This window comes from Heptranchias perlo, chromosome 22 (genome assembly GCF_035084215.1).
Source record: "Heptranchias perlo isolate sHepPer1 chromosome 22, sHepPer1.hap1, whole genome shotgun sequence".
Taxonomy (NCBI): domain Eukaryota; kingdom Metazoa; phylum Chordata; class Chondrichthyes; order Hexanchiformes; family Hexanchidae; genus Heptranchias; species Heptranchias perlo.
In genome coordinates this window covers 9,986,825-10,010,075 of record NC_090346.1, presented here as the reverse complement: position 1 = coordinate 10,010,075, position 23,251 = coordinate 9,986,825, and the positions used below count along the sequence as shown (strand labels likewise).

Genomic DNA, 23,251 nt, shown 5'->3' with positions numbered 1-23,251 from the left:
ATCGCTAAGTTTTGCTGTTTGGGTTTGTATCTTCCACTGTTGACACTTCACCACTGGGACTCCCTCATTTGGACTTCATCGAATGTCAGCAACAGAAGATGAGATGGCTCATTTTTTTTTTGCAAGTATGTCACCAAGATAGTCACTCTATTGTAAGTAACTCCCGCTAAGATCCCCTAATATTTAACTGATTTAGTCTGTGCTCATTCAACACTCTGGTTAAATGTCCATCCTGATTAGAAGACACTTTTGTGCCCAGCTTGATCTGCTGCATATAACAAAAAGATACAGTAGAGTCTAGTTTCTTTTACCATAGTTACGCTGTCCTTATTTGACACTGCTAGCTTTCATTATCTTATCACAGTCTCGTATCCACCATTTCAGTGAAACATTGGAGCAGTTAGGTTTTATTTTTAAGCACAGGGCATTTTGTTTAAACTATAAACTTTATTGTAATCACTGAGATTAGGAATGCAATTTTTTTTTAAAAGTCATCAGCAGAGTACTCAAAACAAGATCGGTGGCAGAAGTAGAATACATGTGATTATTCTACAGCTTCACTGTTGCCGGGAAAAAGGCAACTACATTGTGAACAGAGAGATAATTACATGAATCTTTTGAAAAGCTTCAGGACAGAAGCTGAAGGACTTGGCGCATTCGTTCAATCTTTGGAGGGCTGTCCTCAGTGGAATCATCTGTTCAAGTGAAAACATATGGGCAAATATTACATTTCTTTGTACACATCAATATAAAGAACTGACACCTAATGAGCTCAACAGATAATTATTTCATTCTTTAACCCAGAGGCTCCATTTCCCTCTCTTGTCTCAGCAGTTGTAAATCAATGGAGCACTGCCATGTAAGGTATTGCTTAATCTATACAGGCCTTCCACACAATATGCTGCTTGGAAACTAGCATAACTAAAGGATGAAATGTGTTGGAAATGCTGAAAGAAAGAAAGAAAGAGATATAGAAAGAAAGAGGTATAGAAAGAAAGAAAGATTTGGATAGAAAGATAAAGAGAGAAAGAAAGAGGAAAGAAGGAAATAAAGAAAGAGAGAAAAAGAAAGAGTCAGAAAGAAAAAGAGAAAAGGAGAGAAGGAAAGACTTGCATTTACATAGTGTCTCTCAGGTCCTTAGGATGTCCCAAAGTGCGTTACAGCCGGTGAGGTACTTTTTAAAGTATAGTCACTGTTATAATTGTACTGAAAACGCCTGCAATAACTAGAAGATGTTAAGTGCCTTTTTCATAGAACTGTAAGGTTGACCATAGTTACAATCTTTTTGTCAGCAAAGTATCCAAACGTGCTGTTTACAAGTGAAAGCCCTTAAACATAATGCTGTTGTATTCCATGAGCCAGTGCACTTTATTGTGGTTGAATCATACTAGGCTTTCTGTCTATTAATTCCTCCAGGTCTTACTCTTTCAAGGGCCACTAGGAACTTCCCAACAAAGTCAGAAGTTTGAATCCCATCCAAGTGAAGAACTGTACAAGACCCACAATCTAAATTCTGCAGGTACCATGTAATGTGTAATCTAGCTTGGATTCTGCCATGTACAATAACCCAAAATATGTCTACTTTTTTGTATAATTTAACAATAACTTTTTTTACGCAACACAAAAAAATTAAATTCAAATATTTAATGACCTTTCTTCAGACTCACTTACTGATCCTTACAGTGCTGTATAAATACCAGATTACCACAGTACATACTGATTATGTGATCAACTTGACACAAAGTATTTACCTGTAGATTCAGATGCTTTAACCAGAGCCTCTGCTTTCTGAATGGTTAATTCACGAGCATTCCCCTTCAGCCCATCCAGATACTTGAGCAACAGACTGAAGTGCTTATCAGAGATCTAAAATAGAGCAGAAGACAGTAAATAGCTTGATGCTTTTGAAAGAAATTCCCTGTGGATATGTTCCCAAATCCAATGCATGAGAACAGTACAACTGAGCAACTCTTTAATAACTCATACACTCTCAATTTACATTTTCCTAAATTATCAAGCAACATTATTTATCAGTCTAGTAGATTGATATACGTAATTTGTAAGTAGTACGGTACAAAGAGCAATGGCTCCACTTCAAAATCTCATGAGTCAACAAGGATGATTGCTGGGCCCATTATTAGGCTGTGGGAACTCGGGGACTTGTCTGTTGATGGCCTAATGCAATTTCTTCCAGTCTTTGTTTTCTCAGCAATCATTGAGGCCAAATTCAGGAGGTCTCTATCCTTATTACAGTTATCTGCAGCTGCACCCTGTTGTCATGCTATTTATTAAAAGCAGACACATATTCAGGCACCACAGTGCCAGCATCACGTTGAAATTGGGGAATATTTACCAATGAGCCAGTAGAAAGAATTTGCATTTATATAGCGCCTTTCACAACCCCAGGACGTCCCAAAGCGCTTTACAGGCAATGAAGCACTTTTCTGAAGTGTAGTCACTGTTGTAATGTAGGAAACGCGACAGCCAATTTGCGCACAGCAAGCTCCCACAAACGGCAATGTAACAATGACCAGATTATCTGTTTTTACGTGTTGGTTGAGGGATAAATATTGGCCAGGACTCTGGGGAGAACTCCCCTCCTCTTCTTTGAAATAGTGCCATGGGATCTTTTACATCCACTTGTAGGACAATATTAAAGAATTAGCATTCTGCTATGTTACTGCCTGATGGGTTTTGGTTATACCACCACAGCTTAGACAGCTGTTCTGTTCTAGTTACGTGAAGTACGATGCAGGTGCTTTGCGTATGACTAATATGGGGCTGCTATTGACCTGCTGCTGGCAATAGGCCACACAGCAATAGGGCACTAGCACCATCGCCACAGACTGGAATCAGTTCCTAGAGTCATCCTGGCCACTCAGTAAAGCTCAATCTCTGCTAAAACATATCATGTTCACTACACCATGTACACTATGGGAATAATGAATATAATATAGGTCAGCGTGTTGTAAAACAATTGCAGGAAAAAACGGCAGAAGTATTCTCTGTTAGGTCAGTGACAGATATTTTACTAGGACTAGCTATCCCCAGGATTGAGGATACTCACTAACTTTGGTCACAATCTCCAGCAGTGACCTACTTGAAGGCCACCCTAGAGTTATCTAGAATTATAGTAAAGTATACAACAACAACTTGCTTTTATATAGTGCCTTTAACGCAGAAAAAACATCCCAAGGCACTTCAGAGACCCGAAAGGAAAAATTTACGCTGAGCCACAGAAGGAGATATTAGGAGGGGGTAACGAAATGCTTGGTCGAAGAGGTCGGTTTTAAAGGAGGAGAGACGGAGGGGTTTGGGGAGGGAATTCCAGAGCTCAGGGTCTAGACAGCTGAAAGCATGGCCGCCATTGATGGGGCGACGCACAAGAGACAGAGAAAATGGAGAGTTGGGGTGGGGTTGTAGGGATGGAGGAGTTTACAGGGATAGGGAAGGGTGAGGCCATGAAGGGGTTTAAGGATGAGAATTTTAAATTTGAGGGGTTGGGGGAACTGGAGCCTATAATGGCCGGTATGGGCAAAGTACTCAAACAAATTGTGACTTGGGCATTTCCTTTTATTATTCTCTATTTCTCCTCATTCTCATCTTCATTTTGTTTTAACACTCATCTTTTCTTCCCAACACACACATAATTTGATTTTCCTGTTCATTCTTTCCCTCTGTCTGAACAATTTCTGTAGAAGTTTGTTTTTCTTCTAATGAAGGGTTTTATCTGATTTATAATTGTAAACAATTTTACAACACCAAGTTATAGTCCAGCAATTTTATTTTAAATTCACAAGCTTTCGGAGGCTACCTCCTTCCTCAGGTGAACGATGTGGAAAAATGCTTATAAATCAGATGTGAAAATCGCCACATCTGATTTATAAGCAGCGGGACTTTGCCAGAAACAGATAATTATGTATTAACTGAACATTATTTCCACACTTTTGCACGTGTTTATTTATTTGTTTAATGATGCTCTGAACTTTCCTCTCTCATACCTCCTAAGCTTCAAATGACATAATCACATGTGAGCTTCCACCTCCTTACAGCCTCATTATGTCGAAATTAAGATTCTCGGCACCATCTCTAACTCATTTTTTCCCCAGCACCACAAATCTGTGAAACTCTTTACCTATGGACTTTTAAAACCCACACTATCTCATCTTACATAGGATTTTCGACACAAACACAGGCCATTCGGCCCAACTAGTCCATGTCGGTGTTTATGTTCCACACGAGCCACCTCCCACCCCTCTTCATCTAACCTTATCAGCATATCCTTCTATTCCTTTCTCTCTCATGTATTTAACTAGCTTCCCATTAAATGCATCTATGCTCGTCGCCTCAACTACTCCTTGTGGTAGCGAGTTCCCCATTCTAACCACTCTCTGGGTAATGAAGTTTCTCCTGAATTCCCTATTGGATTTATTAGTGACTATCTTATATTTATGGCCCCTAGTTTTAGGTTTCCCCACAAGCGGAAACATTTTCTCTACGTCTACCCTATCAAAGCCCTTCCTAATTTTAAAGACCTCTATTAGGTCACCCCTCAGCTCTCTCTTTTTCTAGAAGGAAGGACTTGCATTTATATTGCCCTTTCACATCCTCAGGATGTCCCAAAGCACTTCTCAGCCAATGAAGTACTTCTGAAGTGTAGTCGCTGTTATAATGTAGAAAATGCAGCAGCCAATTTGCACACAGCAAGGTCCCACAAACAGTAATGTGTTAATGACCAGATCATTTGTTTTTTTTTAATGATCTTGGTTGAGGGATAAATATTGGCCAGGACACCGGGGAGAACTCCCCCGATTGTCTTCAAAATAGTGCCACATGATCTTTAACGTCCACCTGAAAGGACAGACAGGGCCTCAGTTTAACATCTCCTCCAAAAGACGGCACCTCTGACAATGCAGCACTCCCTCACTACTGCACTGGATACTCAGCCTGGATCTTGTGCTCAAGTCTCTGGAGTGGGACTTGAACCCACGACCTTCTGACTCAGAGACGAGAGTGCTACCCACTGAGCCACGGTTGAGAAAAGAGCCCCAACCTGTCCAGCCTTTCCTGAGAAGTATAACCTGTCAGTTCTGGTATGATCCTTCTAATTATTTTTTGCGCCTACTCCAGTGCCTCTATATCCTTTTTATAATATGGAGATCAGAACTGTGCACGGTGTTCCAAGTGTGTTTTCTCTGACTCTTTTCAACCTTGGTTGTGCCCTGCATTTGGCCCCTCTGGCCTGTCACCTTGGGTTCTCCATAAAAGGAATTTCATAATAACTGTACTGAAACAACAGTTCCCTAACTTATACCAAGCAGAAAGCAGCTATATCGAGTAGAATAGCAGTTTGTGAATCTTGTGGAAACCTTAAAAAAAAAAGACGATATTTAATTATCAAATGCTTTTTAAAAACTTGACACAATAAAAAAAACTGTGGCTTCAGTTTGTAGTGTATCATTATATTTCTTTCATTATATTTATATAATATAAGCTACACTTGGTGAAGTATCGTCCTACTTAATTCATGGTCCTAAACTGCAAAAGAAAATCAAATATAGCTTGACCATAAAGCCTGGCATAAATAAAAAAAATAAACTGCAAATGCCGGAAATCCGAAACTAAAACAGAAGATTGTGTAAATACAGGTCAGCCAGCAGGTATGGGTCCACCATGAGTACTTAAAATTGAGAGAGACCAGCATGCTGAGAAAGGAAAGTTTGTTGGGGCTGATTCTCCTGGCCTCTGACCCCGGGAACTAACCCTATCTTCTGGGCGAAAGGCCAGCGTGGGTCTTGGGGGAAGCCCGAAGATTGAGCAAGCAAGGTGTCTATTTAAGACGTCACACCCCTTTCTCTCCGCCCCCCCCACCCCCCCACCCAAGATGATCTTCGGGGTTTTGGGCCTCTGGTTGCTGCTTTCCATGTCGGCAGCAAGCTGCAATCTGATTTCTTCTCCCCTTTGCGACAGGAGGAGGTGTCATTCCTGGAACATCAATTCACGTTCAGTGTCAGTTGTGGCTTAGTGGGTAGGACTCTCGCCTCTGAGTCAGAAGGTCATGGGTTCAATTCCCACTCCAGAGACTTGAGCACAAAATCTAGGCCGACACTCCCAGTGCAGTACTGGGGGAGTGCTGCATTGTTGGAGGTGCCGTCTTTTGGATGAGACATTAAACCGAGGCCCTGTCTGCCCTCTCAGTTGAACATAAAAGATCCCATGAAACTATTTCGAAGAAGAACAGGGGAGTTCGCCCCTGTGTCCTGGCCAATATTTATCCCTTAATCAACATCACTAAAAAAAAGATTAGCTGGTCATTAACTCATTGCTGTTTGTGGGACCTTGCTGTGCGCAAATTGGCTGCTGTGTTTCCTACATTACAATAGTGACTACACTTCAAAAGTACTTAATTGGCTGTAAAGTGCTTTAGGACGCCCTGAGGTCGTGAAAAGCACTATATAAATGCAAGTCTTTCTTTCATAACCTGGGACAGGAGATAGCAACAAAGTTCACTCAAAATAAAATCCCAGAGAATTATTACAAGACAGTAATCTAAATGTTGGGTGACATGAGAAAGCTTTGACATAATTTATTGGAATTTTTGGTTATACCTCTTGTTTTTATTTTGTTTGTTTTTAAAAAAAATTCCATCTTAATTCTGTCCTGCCTACACCTAGCATGGTCCATCTTGTGATACAACTGCTGCAGGCTTATACTCTTGCAGCTGATTACTCGGGAACTCTCTGGCCAATATATATTACAAACTCACACACTGAATAAAGAGTGCACTCTGACACAATGTTAACTTGTCATTAATAGGTTAGTTACCTAACAACTCCGCACAAACTGCCTTCATTCCGATGGCATGAACAGAAACTTGTCGGACTGGTGAATGGGTTGGCTTAATCCTAGATTGCAGCTCACTGCTGCCAACTTTCTAGCAATAATTTGCATGCAGGTGTTATTTTCTCCTTCGCTTACAGAAACATTATCTTGCTGGGCCATCAAAATGACACTGGCTCCTTTAAAACAAACATCAGAACGTCTTTTCGCTGTTCCTTTGCCCACATACACAGGTTTGAGAAACAATAGTTTATTTCTCCGTCACAAACATTTCCACAGAATCATAGAGCTATTCGGCCCATAGTGCCTGTGCTGGCTCTTTTGAAAGAGCCATCCAATTAGTCCCACTCCTCCTGCTCTTTCCCCATAGCCCTTCTTCCCTGAAGGCATCGACTTGCACTGTTGTACATTTGCATGGGCAGTGCCAGCGATTCGCTACCTCCGCCAAGTGACTCCCTCTTCATGCGCGAGTTTAGCAGAATCTTGACAGGATATTCAACCAAGACATGGGAGAAAAGTCACAGCTGAACCCAATCCTGGGTTACCCTGACATCCACACACATGCACTTTTCAGTTGGGGAGGGTCACTTGATAACAATCAGAAGAAAGAACGAACTTGCAAAGCGCTTCGCAGCCAATGAAGTACTTTTGAAGTGTAGTCACTGTTGTAATGTAGGAAATGTGGCAGCCAATTTGCGCACAGCAAGATCCCACAAACAGCAATGTGATAATGACCAGATCATCTCTTTTTTTAAAGTGATGTTGGTTGAGGTCATCTTGCTCAGCACAGACCAGGGATCAAACCTGAAAGTTTCATTCTCTGTAGGGCTCAGCTATTCACTGGATAAACTCAACAAGCCAACTGGGAGGTACACAAGTGTTTTTTTTTTAAAAAGAAGAAAGATTTGGGGAAAATTATCCAGGCAGGACTCTTCCCTTCCCCTCCCCTCTCCCCACAAACTCCCTGTATGGAATTGACAGCATCCTTGAAGGTGCTTGGAGTATGCAACATCCAGCTCTCCTGATCGAGAAGACTACAACAACAACTACTTGCATTTATATAGCGCCTTTAATGTAGTAAAACGTCCCAAAACACTTCACAGGAGGGATTTTCGAACAAAATTTGACACCGAGCCACACAGAAAGATATTAGGACAGGTGACCAAAAGCTTGGTCAAAGAAGTAGGTTTTAAGGAGCATCTTAAAGGAGGAGAGGTTTAGGGAGGGAATTCCAGAGCTTAGGGCCTAGGCAGCTGAAGGTACGGCCACCAATGGTGGAGCGATTAAAATCGGGGATGCGCAAGAGGCCAGAATTGGAGGAGTGCAAAGATCTCGGAGGGTTGTAGGGCTGGTGGAGGTTACAGAGATAGGAAGGGGCGAGGCCCTGGAGGGATTTTAAAACAAGAATGAGAATTTTAAAATCAAAGCGTTGCCAGACTAGCTTGAATACTTGGGGGAGGGGGAAGAGGAGAGAAATGGGTAAATGTACACAAACACACACACACACACAAACAAACACACACGCACACAAACAAACACACACACGCGCGCGCGCACTCACACACAGAAATCCCATTAAATGGTAGAACTAGCTTTTGTTTGATGACTTAGACTGGTCTATCTTTGATCTTTGTGTGTAGAGTTTATAAAAGTACATCATTCATCAGCTACAGAGAACTGAAGAATCTCCTTTGCTAATACCATTAGCATCAAAACGGAGATTGACGACTATTGATACTGGGAGTACAGCTGTCATGAGACAGGAAAATGAAGAACTTCTCTAAAATGCTACTTTGGACTAAATCCAAATTGAGCATGTAAGTGCATTTTAATGTTCTATGATATCTAATTTGTTTGCATAGTGTTGACTTTTGAGTCTGTGATTGGCACAGTTTCAAAGTGGGATTTTATTCACATTTTCTCAATATTGATGCATTACCTTATCACAATCGTACATGTGCTGTAGGAGCCAGGTCTGCCTCGTCTTTTGAAATCTCCATTCCTTGTGTTTTTTGCACCACCTGAAAACAATGGTGACATTTTTTAAAAAGGTGAGCAAGATAAAATGGAAAATACAGCCAGTTTTTTTAAAAAAAGACTTGTATTTAAATAGTGCCTTTATCACCTCAGGACACCCCAAAGCACTTTACAGTTAATTAAGTACTTTTTTGAAGTGTAGCCTCTGCTGTAATGCGGGAAACGCGGCAGCCAATTTACGCACAGCAAGGTCCCACAAACAGCAATGTGATAATGACCAGATCATCTGTTTTTAGATGTTGGTCGAAAGGTTCATTGCACAGGAGTTTAATTTGATTTTCTTGAAATCACAACTTTAATAAAAAGTTACTTGAAGGATCTAGTGAGATGTACAGGAACCTCCCTAGTTTACAGGCCAGACTCTCTGCACACTTTGACAGAATCAACGCCATCAGTCAATCCCTAATATTTAAGGAAAGGGTCTATTTTTAAAGGAGAACAAATCGATTGTCAGCATAATGCGCTTTGGGCTTTGCTTCCAAAGGCAGTGCTTCAGGGCAGTATCCAAGGCCCAACCATCTTCAGCTGCTTCATCAATGACCTTCCCTCCACCATAAGGTCAGAAATGGGGATGTTCGCTGATGATTACACAGTGTTCGGTTCCATTCGCAACCCCTCAGATAATGAAGCAGTCCGAGCCCGCATGCAGCACGACCTGGACAACATCCAGGCTTGGGCTGATATGTGGCAAGTAATATTCGCACAAGTGTCAGGCAATGACCATCTCCCAAAAAGAGTCTAACCACCTCCCCTTGACATTCAACAGCATTACCATCGCCAAATCCCCCACCATCAACATCCTGAGGGTCTCCATCGACCAGAAACTTAACTGGACCAGCCATATAAATACTGTGACTACAAGAGCAGGTCAGAGGCTGGGTGTTCTGCAGTGAGTGACTCACCTCCTGACTCCCCAAAGCCGTTCCACCATCTACAAGGCACAAGTCAGGAGTGTGATGGAATACTCTCCACTTGCCTGGATCAGTGCAGCTCCAACAACACTCAAGAAGCTCGACAAAGCAGCCCGCTTGATTGGCACCCCATCCACTACCCTAAACATTCACTCCCTTCACCACCGGCGCACTGTGTCTGCAGTGTGTACCATCCACAGGATGCACTGCAGCAACTCGCCAAGGCTTCTTCGACAGCACCTCCCAAACCCGCGACCTCTACCACCTAGAAGGACAAGAGCAGCAGGTACATGGGAACAACACCACCTGCACGTTCCCCTCCAAGTCACACACCATCCTGACTTGGAAATATATCGCCGTTCCTTCATCGTCGCTGGGTCAAAATCCTGGAACTCCCTTCCTAACAGCACCGTGGGAGAACCGTCACCACACGGACTGCAGCGGTTCAAGGCGGCGGCTCACCACCACCTTCTCAAGGGCAATTAGGGATGGGCAATAAATGCCGGCCTCGCCAGCGACGCCCACATCCCATGAACGAATAAAAAAAAATTGTTGCTCTTGTGAAGATGCACTAACGCATCGCTTACCACTTCACCTCCTCTTTGTTCATCCTCTGTCACCCACAACAAAATCTTTTAATATATTTTTTTCCAGCAGCACACCCGAGCTATGTTACTAAGCTATTCTCGATTCTGACCTAAGTCTGGAGGTTGTACTTTACAGACTCAAGAGTAGCAGACACAGAGCTCCAGTGTGGGATTGCATCGAACTGTATGCATCAGCGGCAAACCCAAAGTGCAATTAGAAAGAATCCTCCAATCATTAAAATCAACTTGTGGGTTAATTCTGTTATACAACTGAGCAGTTCAAATCTTTTTAAATAGCTAATTAATCAAAACTTTATCAATGACAACCGGTATCTAATCTAACTCCCGAACAACACCAGCATCTGTGATTCATAGATTTTTGTTAGGTAAGGGTATTAAGGGATGTGGAACCATAGCGCATAAATGGAGTTGAGAGACAGATCAGCCATGATCTCATTGAACGGTGGGACAGGCACAAGGGGCTGAATGGCCTATTCCTGTTCCTATTTGGGATTTTAAATGTTGGTCTTTACAGAGGCAGAGGCTGTTGAACTCATACTGATGGCGTCATGCAAATTATATATATATATTATATATACACACACATCTTCTCTGTAACCTCCTACAACCCTCCGCGATCTCTGCGCTCCTTCAATTCTGGCCTCTTACGTATCCCCAATTTTCATCGCTCCACCATTGGCAGCCGCGCCTTCAGCTGCCTAGGCCCTAAGCTCTGGAATTCCCTTCTTTAAGATACTCCTTAAAACCTACCTCTGACCACCTGTCCTAATATCTTCTTTTGTGGCTCGGTGTCAAATATTGCCTGATTACGCTCCTGTGAAACACCTTGGAACATTTTACTACGTTAAAGGCGCTATATAAATGCAAGTTGATACGCTATACATACACAGTCTTTTGGCTGGAGGTTTTCAATTAATCTCCAATGTCACAGAAGATCATCTGTCAATTTTTCCCCAAGTGTATGATATTCTAATATGATGCAATTCACAAAACAATATCTAAGAGGCTACATTATTCTTGGACTGGTCTGCACTTGCATGTATAAATTGCTGCTTTTTTCAGAGTCTGCCATTTAGCCAGTTCATTGTTCTGCTCTGCATCAATTATTCCCAAGAACACCTCGGGCTAATTTTCTGAACGTGATGCAGCTGTTGAATAATTAGTTCCCTTTATTTAGAGTACATTAAGCATTTTTTAAGGAACATGTAACAAAAGTGACAGAGGCATAAATCTATATACGATCATTTAAATGAACTATTCTGACAGCCCTCACTATACACCCTCGAGTGTTTCCTAAAACATGCACAGAATTCTTTGTCTAACATTACATAGAAAAACAACCCACTCCAGAATATAAATCACTTCACATCTTGAAAATCTCTCCGAATCATTATGCAAACCTAGATCTGCCAGCTGCCATAACGAACATCTTTTTAAAAGCCCTTTTTGAAAACTATATTCCCTTTTTTAGACCTCCCATGTCAGGTACACTCCCACAGCTGAGAGGGCGAAAGAAAGAACTTGCATTTATATAGCGCCTTTCACAACCTCAGGATGTCCCAAAGTGCTTTACAGCCAATTAAGTACTTTTGAAGTATAGTCACTGTTGTAATGTAGGAAATGCGGCAGTCAATTTGAGCACAGCAAGATCCCACAAACAGCAATGTGATAATGACCAGATCATCTGTTTTTAGGTGCTGGTTGAGAGATGGATATTGGCCAGGACACCAGGGCAACTCCCCAGCTCTTCTTTGAAATAGTGCCATGGGATCTTTTACGTCCACCTGAGAGGTTTAATGTCTCATTCGAAAGACGGTGCCTCCGACAAGGCAGCACTCTCTCAGTACTGCACTGGAGTGTCAGCCTAGATTATGTGCTCAAGTTTCTGGAGGTGGACGAGCCCACGTCCTTCTGACTCAGAGGCGAGTGCTACTTACTGAGCTATGGCTGTGCTCTCTCTTGGCCTCCGCCAACGTCTCATTCACCAATTCTTTTCTTTTTCTTTAGTGACCCGGCTGATATCAGGAATTCCTCTTCTGGGGAGTTTGCAGGTTGAAACCATGTTCTACTAGTCCATGACTCAATTCGTGCATTGACAGCTTCATGCAGAATAGTTCAAAGGGTGCCTGGCATCTTCTGGTACCTTCACGTGTGGGCTCGACTGTGAGAGTTGGCAGGCTACTCACTCATAGGGGACAAGCAGTGCCTGATCTTATCCTGACCCGACCGGGCTGGACTTTTCAGAATGAAGCAGCCTGTCATGGTTCTCGAGTCGCAAGGATGCATCCAAAAAGGCTGAATGCTAGGCATCACCAGATGCACGAGTATGAACTGGTGCCTGCTGGCCACAGCCCCTCCGGCAATCATCTGATATTGGGGGGGGGGGGGGGGGGGGGGGGGAGATTGTAAAGCCTGCGCGAGGTGTGATATGTACCGTGTATGAACTTGAATTGGCCGTCACACATTTTGCCACCGATGACAGTAGTGCTCACGGTCTGTGCCCATCTCTCCCGGTTTCTGTGCTAAGTATAGCATTTGTAAAACAAATGTGCAAAATGTTTTAGATTTTTGGCAGTGTTAAAAGAACGAACTTGCAAGAGCCAGGACTTTCAGGAGTGAAGTTAGGAAACACTTCTACATGCAAAGGGTGGTAGAAGTTTGGAACTCTCTTTCGCAAACGGCAGTTGATGCTAGCTCAATTGTTAATTTTATATCTGAGATTGATATATTTTTGTTAACCAAAGGTTTTAAGGGATATGGGGGCTAAGGCGGGTATATGGAATTAGGTCACAGATCAGCCATGGTGTCATCGAATGGTAGAACAGGCTCCAGGGGCTAAATGGCCTACTCCTGTTCCTATCTTCCTATGCATTTACACAGTGCTGACACCTCAGAGAGCTTTACATCCAAGAAGTTACTTTCTGAAGTGCAGTCATATGTTGTTACGTAGACAATCGCAGCCACCAACTTGCACATAGCAAAGTCTCACAAACAGCAAAGGACAAATAACCTGTGTTTGGTGGTTGAGGGAGGAATGTTGGCCAGGGGACTTGGAAATCAATCTGGAAAGACCTTTCTGTGACGCTTGAAGTGGAAGCAAAAATTTATTTCCCAACTAAAACGCCAACTAGGTGACGGTTCGATCACTCCAAAACAAGCAGTGAGGATTAGCGAGTGACAAGAGAGTGACGGCGTGATTGTGTGTCCTTCCCAGCTATGACAGGTGCCAGGAAACAGATGCTGTTTGGCTGTGATCGCAGATTTATAATGTAATTACTACAGCATCGCAGGGGCAGAATTGTATAACAAACGGGACAAAAATCTCCCCCAGGTTTGTATGCAGCAAATGTATTTCAAAAGTAAAATAAAGCCCTCAGTGATTTATTTGCAGATTGTAGTAAATCTAATCACACAATCTGACTTAACCCCACCCAGTTGTGTTTGTATCTGTAACTTGGAAACCAGACTTTTTTTTTAAAGTGTAACCTTTGTTTTCTGTAACAGTCAATTCTCTCGCCCTTTTCCCCTCCGAGAGCTAGAGCTCAGCTCAGCACTCTCTCCTCTAATGGTGAGTATAGAAAGAAACAACTTGCATTTCTATAGCGCCTTTCATGATCTCAGGATGTCCCAAAAGTGCTTTACAGCCACTGAAGTGTAGTCAGCGTGCAAGCGCTCACCTCATTTGCACGGTTCAGAGTGTGAATTCAAGCGCCAATAAGCAGAGCAGAGGGTGTGTAAACTTTATGAGCAACTGTTTGGCGTCAGCCTTGGCTCAGGGGTAGCACTCTCGCCTCTCCATCAACTAACATCGTTCAAACAGATTATCTGGTCAGTTATCGCGTTGTTCTTTGTGGGACCTTGCTGTGTGCAAATCGACTGCCGCGTTTTCCCTGCATTGGCTGTGAAGCGCTTTGGGGCGTCCTGTGGATGTGAACGGCACTATATAAAAGGCAAGTTCTTTCTTACAGTCACGTGGGGAAAGACAGAACATTGATTAGGATTCGAGTGCTGAGGAGCAGAGAAACCTGACAGGGAAACTTGTGCTGTAGGGTGAAAATCTCAAACATTTCCTGTGACGAATGATTTCCCTAGTCCCAGTCAGCCTCATTTGTAAAGCTGTTGATTCTATTACAACAGTGTCAACATAAAAATGCACTTCCGAGTACTTTCATAGATTTTTTTTATGCCCAAGGAGATCAGTTAGAATTAATTTGCGATGCCAGTTTATCAGAGGGAGGTTCTGCAGAGGCAGAGTTCTCCTTTGTTGCCAATAGCAACTCCATCCAGACCGAGTAAAGAGTTGACAAAAAGTTCAGTGGACTAAAGTAAAGAAATTCTTTCATCTCTCTCACCTCGTTAGATATTCCAACGCAAGTTCAGACGCTGAAGATGTCGGAGGCCTCTCCTTTTTGACCGACAAACCAGCTTCCCGCAGCAGCTGTTTTTCTTCCTTTTTGCGCTCTTTCTTCAGCTTCCGTTCAATCTTTCTCTTTTCTTCTGGTGTGAGTTCCTCCTCTTCCTGGCACACTGGCACTTCCGTCTTTTCTTCTTCAATATCCTGACAACCAGATAAACATCAAATAAATTTAATGGTTTGGCAAAAAAAATTCTCAATTATTTTACGGGCAATGTGCATCAGATGCTAATGTTGTAATCACTCCCAACATGAGAGGTATTACAACAGCCAACTAAATTAACTTGTTTATAACTCGCCAAGGCTTCTTTGACAGCACGTCCCAAACCCATGACCTCCACCACTTAGAAGGACAAGGGCAGCGGGTGCATGGGAGCACCATCACCTCCAAATTCCCCTCCAAGTCACACACCATCCCGACTTGGACATATATCGGCCGTCCCTTCATCGTCGCTGGGTCGAAATCCTGGAACTCCCTACCCAACAGTGCTGTGGGAGCACCTTCACCTCACGGACTGCAGCTGTTCAAGAAGGCGGCTCACCACCACCTTCTCAAGGGGCAACTGGGGATGGGCAATAAATGCTGGTCTTGCCACATCCCGAGAATAAATGGAAAAAAAAGGGCTATTAAAACATCTCAATTATCTGCTCTGTTGTTTTAAATATCAGCTGCTACTTTTAGTACAATGGAATTATGTAAGAGAACCGTGAATGTACAGATGAGAACTCACTGGTGATGGGAAAAGACAGCTTGTATACAACAGAACTATGGTCGTGATCATTCAAACAACATTCTAATTGGAGACGGCTGCTCAACAAACTAACCCATGCAATGGATGCAAAAACCCTATACAAATGAAGTGCCTAGCACTTTCCAAAAGGTAAATAGTTCTTTCCAACTGGTATCACAGCAAATTATGGTGCTTGTAAAAGTAATTTTAAAAATACATCATCTTGTATGTCTCTTTGTTTTGTGGAAACATATTTTACCAACGGCTGCTATTGCTGATATCTGTAGTGAATGGGGAATAGCTCGCAAGGTACACCCTTAAACTGTTGATAATACTTTCCTTAGAAATGTTATCAGTTTTTACTGCAAAACACCAGCAAATTTGAGTGCTTGACAAGCAATATGGGATTTAGAAGCCACCTGTGCAAATCTATTTGGAATGGATTGCCCCATGGTTTGACTGCAAGTCAGAATAAGTTGTTGACTAATCCTTTGATGGTAGGATTGAACATTTGGATTAATATACACAGGATTTAGACCGGCTATAACTGAGGTCTCAATACTACAATAGATCATGATGCCCTTAAGCCTACAGTGCAAACAGATGTAGGGCAACTTTAAAACAAAGGCACTCAACTGAGATTTGAGTTCAATTCTGAATGTGGCATTAGATACAATTCCTTTGAATGGCACTTAGTAAATTAAAAGAACACTACAGCATCTGGGGGTAGGAGAAAATCATTTTTGTATCAAATTTTCGTGTTCAAGTAATATGCTACACTTCCTGGGCATCTGTACAATTTATTGGGAGCGCTTCTGACCTGTGGGCAGGAATTCTTTACAAGAGCATCAAGGAAAAGGAGGGATGTAGAAAGGGTGGGAATGAAGAGAAGGTGGAAGGGAGCAGAAGCCATGGGGCGGTGTTTTGGCAAGGAAGAGGGGAGAAGCTGGGAGTGACGTTTGGGATGGTAGGTGACTGACTAGTTGGTCAATTTGTTCTTCCTTTTTTTTAAATTAAAAAATTGATTAATTGTGAAGTTTAAAAATGCAATATTTTTAATGTAAAAATTTTGAAATGTTCTGTAGGAGTCCTGACTCCACCCCCATTAGAAATATACAAACAATTTTGTGCTGTCAACATCTGGATTTACCCCTTAGGCTTCCATGGACTTATTAATCCCACCAATACCACTAAAGGAATGTTGGGTATACCTATAGTGCAAGTCACGAACCCCACACAAGTACTTATCTTCGCATGTCACAGGCTTAAAATTGGGAGTCGCCAGCTGTTTGGGGCTGTGTCAGCCATTGCTGGTTTTCTAGGTTGGCAGGGATGGTTAAACTTGTGCAGAGATCTCAGCTGGGCAGCAGTAGCCCTGCTGCAATTGTCTGCAGGGTTAGGGAGAGGGGAAAAATAAAAAAAAGTCCTCCAACATTCTGCTCCTGATTGGTGCACAGCAGCTTCTGCTGGAACTGCCCGTGTGGTCAGTACGAGAGCGGGTGTGGCTGTGAAGCCTTCCGCGGTTGAATAGGCCCGGCAACACACTCCTACTCAAGGTTCACATGTAAAAACTGGCCACTTGGGTGAGGTACTGGAGGATGATCCCTCCCATACTCCAGTAATTAAGTCTTCAGGAAGGGGAAGGAGGGAGAAAGAGGAGATTTAATAGAGGGATTCAAAATCATGAGGGGTTTTGATGGAGTAGATAAGGAGAAACTGTTTCCAGTGGCAAAAGGGTCGGTAACCATAGGACACAGATTTACGGTAATTGGCAAAAGGAACAGAGGCGATATGAGGAGAATTTTTTTTTACGCAGCGAGCTGTCGTGTTCCGGAATGCTCTGCCTGAAAGGGCGGTGGAAGCAGATTCAATAATAACTTTCAAAAGGGAATTGGATAGATACTTGAAAGAGAAAAATCTGCAGGGGAAATATGGGGAAAGAGTAGGGGAGTGGGACTAATTGAAAAGCTCCTTCAAAGAGCCAGCACAGGCACGATGGGCCGAATGGCCTCCCTCTGTGCTGTATCATTCTATGAAAACAAATGATGTAGTCAGTCAGTAAATTACATCTGCACAATCCCTGATTGCCTGCAGTGTCCTGGTGTTGCTATGCATTCTCCACGTATGGGAATTATCGTTGGTCGTCAAAGAGTATTTTACCAGCCTTTTTTCCCTGTCTTTTAAGTGCTGGAAGGCCTGGATATCAGGCAGCCACACGCACATGCACCCTCCAGCAGGGTGTGCTGAAAAGCAATCAGGAGCTAGGTGATTATTTTCAGGGGCACTGATCGCAATTGCAGCAACTCTATCACTCTTCCGACTGAGATCAACTAACTGGGCAGAGGTCCGGGGTTGCAGTCGGGAATCTTCGTGGCCTGTCTGGCTCCGTGCAAACCATGCAGGGAATTTACCCACGAGTGAGCTTTCTGTTCCCAAATTATTCTGCTTTGGCGATTGCAAGTCACTCCAGGATCTGCCATCCGTTAGTACACGATGAATAACTACTGTTAGATTTGATCATCGTCAATCTAAGAACATCATTATATTCAGTATTTTTTTTATTACATTCAATCACTGACTAACAAAACAAAGCTTTAAAAAGGCAGGAACAACAGTCAGCTGGTCTGTGGAACACGACGTACCTGTCATCTGAAATTATTCTGGATAAGAAGAAAAGCAGAATGTGAATGATGATTAGCAGATGACCGGCTACACTCGCAGAAACCAGCTTCAGGAACCCTTCAAATACAGTCTTACTCATTTCTGCGATTACCAATTCAATCTTGTATTTTGTGAACGTTGTCAGGCAGACTCAAGACAACTGTGCAACTCTGTCCCAGTTTGATTGATGGTCAAAACACGTCCGTCCCTCCCACCCACCCCCCCCCACCATCTTTCTTCGAATGGGTTCTGACGGCCTGAAGTTAACCCTACCCTCCTCTCTCCACAGATGCTGCCTGACCTGCTGAGCGTTTCCAGCATTTTTGCTGTTTTTATTTCAAAGTTCCAGCATCCGCAGTATTTTGCTTTTTGTTTAAAGTGGCTGGTTCTTTCAGGTATAGCAGGGTTGTCCATTTGCAGCCCCAGGACCACATGTGGCTCCCAGCCCTTGAACTACAAGCAACTCCAGCCTACCTGAAGGAAGAGAAATAACTCTTATCTGTGTAGGACCTCTCACAATCTCAGGATGTCCAAAAGTGTCTTAGAGCCAACGAAGTATCATAGTAGGTACAGCACAGGAGGAGGCCATTCGGCCCATCGTGCCTGTGCCGGCTCTTTGAAAGAGCTATCCAATTATTCCCATTCCTCTGCTCTTTCTCCATAGCCCTGTAAATATTTTCGCTTCAAGTTTTTAATCCAATCCCCTTTTGAAAATTACTGTTGCATCTGCTTCCACCACTCTTTCAGGCAGTGCATTCCATAAGAAAATAAGAAATAGGAGCAGGAGTAGGCCATACGGCCCCTCGAGCCCTGCTCCGCCGTTCAATAAGATCAAGGCTGATCGTCGACCTCAACTCCACTTGCCCGTCCTATCCCCATATCCCTTAGTGTCCAAAAATCCATCGATCTCAGTCTTGAATATACTCAACGACTGAGCATCCACAGCCTTCTGGGGTAGAGAATTCCAAAGATTCATAATCCTCTGAGTGAAGAAATTTTTCCTCACGTTGGTCCTAAATGGCCGACCCCCTCAAAAGAAGTACTTCTGAAGTGTCGTCGCTGGTGTAATGTAGGGAAATGCCGTAGCTAATTTGTGCACAGTGAGGTCCCACAACCAGCAATGAAATAAATGACCAGCTACTTGTGCTTGTATTTCTTGTTCATTGGTTTGCCCTGATGAAATTTGTGGGCCTGGAGATTGAGAAAGGGTTGTTCAGTAGTGCCTTGAGACCATAAGAGATAGGAGCAGGAGTAGACCATTCGGCCCCTCAAGCCTGCTCCGCCATTTAATGAGATCATGGCTGATCTGATTTTTTACCTAAATTCCACTTTCCTGCCCTTTCCCCATATCCTTTGACTCCCTTGCTGATCAAAAATGTGTCCAACTCAGCCTTGAATGTTTTCAATGACTCAGCCTCCACAGCTTTTTGGGGTAAAGAATTCCAAAGATTCACAACCCTCTGGGAGAAGAAATTCCTCCACATTCCAGTCTTAAATGGGCGACCCCTTATTCTGAGACTATGTCCCCTAGCTTTAGATTTCCCCCATGATGGGTAACATCCTCTCAGCATCTACCCTATCGAGTCCCCTCAGAACCTTGTATGTTTCAATAAGATCTCCTCTCATTCTTCTAAACTCCAATGAGTACAGACCCAACCTGTTCAATCTTTCCTCATAAGACAACCCTTCCATACCCGGAATCAACCTAGTCAACCTTCTCTGAACTGCCTCCAATGCAAGTATGTCCTTCCTTAAATGAGAAAGTACTGCAGTACAAAGGGATCTGGGGGTCCTAGTGCAAGAAAATCAAAAAGTTGGTATGCAGGTGCAGCAGGTGATCAAGAAAGCCAACGGAATGTTGGCTTTTATTGCTAGGGGGATAGAATATAAAAACAAGGAGGTATTGCTGCAGTTATATAAGGTATTGGTGAGACCGCACCTGGAATACTGCATACAGTTTTGGTCTCCATACTTAAGAAAAGACATACTTGCTCTCGAGGCAGTACAAAGAAGGTTCACTCGGTTAATCCCGGGGATGAGGGGGCGGACATATGAGGAGAGGTTGAGTAGATTGGGACTCTACTCATTGGAGTTCAGAAGAATGAGAGGCGATCTTATTGAAACATATAAGATTGTGAAGGGTCTTGATCGGGTGGATGCAGTAAGGATGTTCCCAAAGATGGGTGAAACTAGAACTAGGGGGCATAATCTTAGAATAAGGGGCTGCTCTTTCAAAACTGAGATGAGGAGAAACTTCTTCACTCAGAGGGTGGTAGGTCTGTGGAATTTGCTGCCCCAGGAAGCTGTGGAAGCTACATCATTAGATAAATTTAAAACAGAAATAGACAGTTTCCTAGAAGTAAAGGGAATTAGGGGTTATGGGGAGCGGGCAGGAAATTGGACATGAAGCTGAGTTCGGATCGGTCAATGCCCTGTGGGTGGCGGAGAGGGCCCAGGGGCTATGTGGCCGGGTCCTGCTCCGACTTCTTGTGTTCTTTAGATTTGTGGTTGGGATCAGATCAGCCATGATCTTATTGAATGGCGGAGCAGGCTCGAGGGGCCGATTGGCCTACTCCTGCTCCAATTTCTTATGTTCTTATGTTCTTAAGAGCACCAGAACTGTACGCAGTATTCCAGGTGTGGTTTCGCCAGCATCCTGTACAGTTGTAGCATGACTTCCCTGCCTCTATACTCCATCCCCCTAGAAATAATGGCCAATATTCCGTTTGCCTTCCGGATTACCTGCTGCACCTGTATGTTGACTTTTTGTGTTTCATTTTTTTTATTATTCGTTCATGGGATGTGGGCGTCGCTGGTGAGGCCAGCATTTATTGCCCATCCCGAATTGCCCTTGAGAAGGTGGTGGTGAGCCGCCTTCTTGAACCGCTGCAGTCCATGTGGTGAAGGCTCTCCCACAGTGCTGTTAGGAAGGGAGTTCCAGGATTTTGACTCAGCGACGATGAAGGAACGGCGATATATTTCCAAGTCGGGATGGTGTGTGACTTGGAGGGGAACGTGCAGGTGGTGTGTTCCCATGTGCCTGCTGCTCTTGTCCTTCTAGGTGGTAGAGGTCGCGGGTTTGGAAGGTGCTGTCGAAGAAGCCTTGGCGAGTTGCTACAGTGAATCCTGTGGATGGTACACACTGCAGACACAGTGCGCCGGTGGTGAAGGGAGTGAATGTTTAGGGTGGTGGATGGGGTGCCAATCAAGCGGGCTGCTTTGTCCTGGATGGTGTCGAGCTTCTTGAGTGTTGTTGGAGCTGCACTCATCCAGGCAAGTGGAGAGTATTCCGTCACACTCCTGACTTGTGGCTTGTAGTTGATGGAAAGACTTTGGGGAGTCAGGAGGTGAGTCACTCGCTGCAGAATACCCAGCCTCTGACCTGCTCTTGTAGCTACAGTATTTACATGGTTGGTCCAGTTAAGTTTCTGGTCAATGGTGACCCCCAGGATATTGATGGTGGGGGATTCGGCGATGGTAATGCCGTTGAATGTCAAGGGGAGGTGGTTAGACTCTCTCTTGATGGAGATGGTCATTGCCTGGCACTTGTCTGGCACGAATGTTACTTGCCACTTATCAGCCCAAGCCTGGATGTTGTCCAGGTCTTGCTGCATGCGGGCACAGACTGCTTCATTATCTGAGGGGTTGTGAACGGAACTGATCACTGTGCAATCATCAGCGAACATCCCCATTTCTGACCTTATGATGGAGGGAAGGTCATTGATGAAGCAGCTGAAGATGGTTGGGCCTAGGACACTGCCTTGAGGAACTCCTGCAGCAATGTCCTGGGGCTGAGATGATTGGCCTCCAACAACCACTACCATCTTCCTTTGTGCCAGGTATGACTCCAGTCACTGGAGAGTTTTCCCCATAATTCCCATTGACTTCAATTTTACTAGGGCTCCTCGGTGCCACACTCGGTCAAATGCTGCCTTGATGTCAAGGGCAGTCACTCTCACCTCACCTCTGGAATTCAGCTCTTTTGTCTATGTTTGGACCAAGGCTGTAATGAGGTCTGGAGCCGAATGGTGCTGGCAGAACCCAAACTGTGCATCCGTGAGCAGGTTATTGGTGAGTAAGTGCCGCTTGATAGCACTGTCGACGACACCTTCCATCATTTTGCTGATGATTGAGAGTAGACTGATGGGGCGGTAATTGGCCGGATCAGATTTGTCTTGCTTTTTGTGGACAGGACATACCTGGGCAATTTTCCACATTGTTGGGTAGATGCCAGTGTTGTAGCTGTACTGGAACAGTTTGGCTAGAGGCGCAGCTAGTTCTGAAGCACAAGTCTTCAGCACTACAACCGGGATATTGTCGGGGCCCATAGCCTTTGCTGTATCCAGTGCACTCAGCCGTTTCTTGATATCACGTGGAGTGAATCGAATTGGCTGAAGACTGGCTTCTGTGGTGGTGGGGATATCGGGAGGAGGCCGAGATGGATCATCCACTTGGCACTTCTGGCTGAAGATGGTTGCAAACGCTTCAGCCTTGTCTTTTACACTCACGTGCTGGACTCTGCCATCATTGAGGATGGGAATGTTTACAGACCCTCCTCCTCCCATTAGTTGTTTAATTGTCCACCACCATTCACGACTGGATGTGGCAGGACTGCAGAGCTTTGATCTGATCCGTTGGTTGTGGAATTGCTTAGCTCTGTCTATAGCATGTTGCTTCCACTGTTTAGCATGCATGTAGTCCTGTGTTATAGCTTCACCAGGTTGGCATCTCATTTTTAGGTACGCCTGGTGCTGCTCCTGGCATGCTCTTCTGCACTCCTCATTGAACCAGGGTTGATCCCCTGGCTTGTTGGTAATGGTAGAGTGAGGAATATGCCAAGCCATGAGGTTACAGATTGTGCTGGAATACAATTCTGCTGCTGCTGATGGCCCACAGCGCCTCATGGATGCCCAGTTTTGAGCTGCTACATCTGTTCTGAATCTATCCCATTTAGCACGGTGGTAGTGCCACACAACACATTGGATGGTGTCCTCAGTGCGAAGACAGGACTTCGTCTCCACGAGGACCATGCGGTGGTCACTCCTACCA

The 23,251-nt window shown here is 44.0% G+C and overlaps 1 protein-coding gene across 1 annotated transcript in view; it reads right to left on the bottom strand.

The window, feature by feature from the left end:
- Nucleotides 1–405: 405 nt before the first annotated feature.
- Nucleotides 406–23,251, bottom strand: part of LOC137340468 (uncharacterized protein C7orf50-like) — a 283,224-nt gene continuing 260,378 nt past the window's right edge. Inside the window, exons 2-5 of the mRNA XM_068002917.1 lie at nt 14,749–14,954; nt 8,780–8,861; nt 1,752–1,866; nt 406–695 (exon numbers count right to left, since the gene is read on the bottom strand). Coding sequence (XP_067859018.1) covers nt 628–695; nt 1,752–1,866; nt 8,780–8,861; nt 14,749–14,954 — 471 coding nt within the window. The 3' untranslated portion in view covers nt 406–627. The remainder of the gene's footprint in view (nt 696–1,751; nt 1,867–8,779; nt 8,862–14,748; nt 14,955–23,251) is intronic.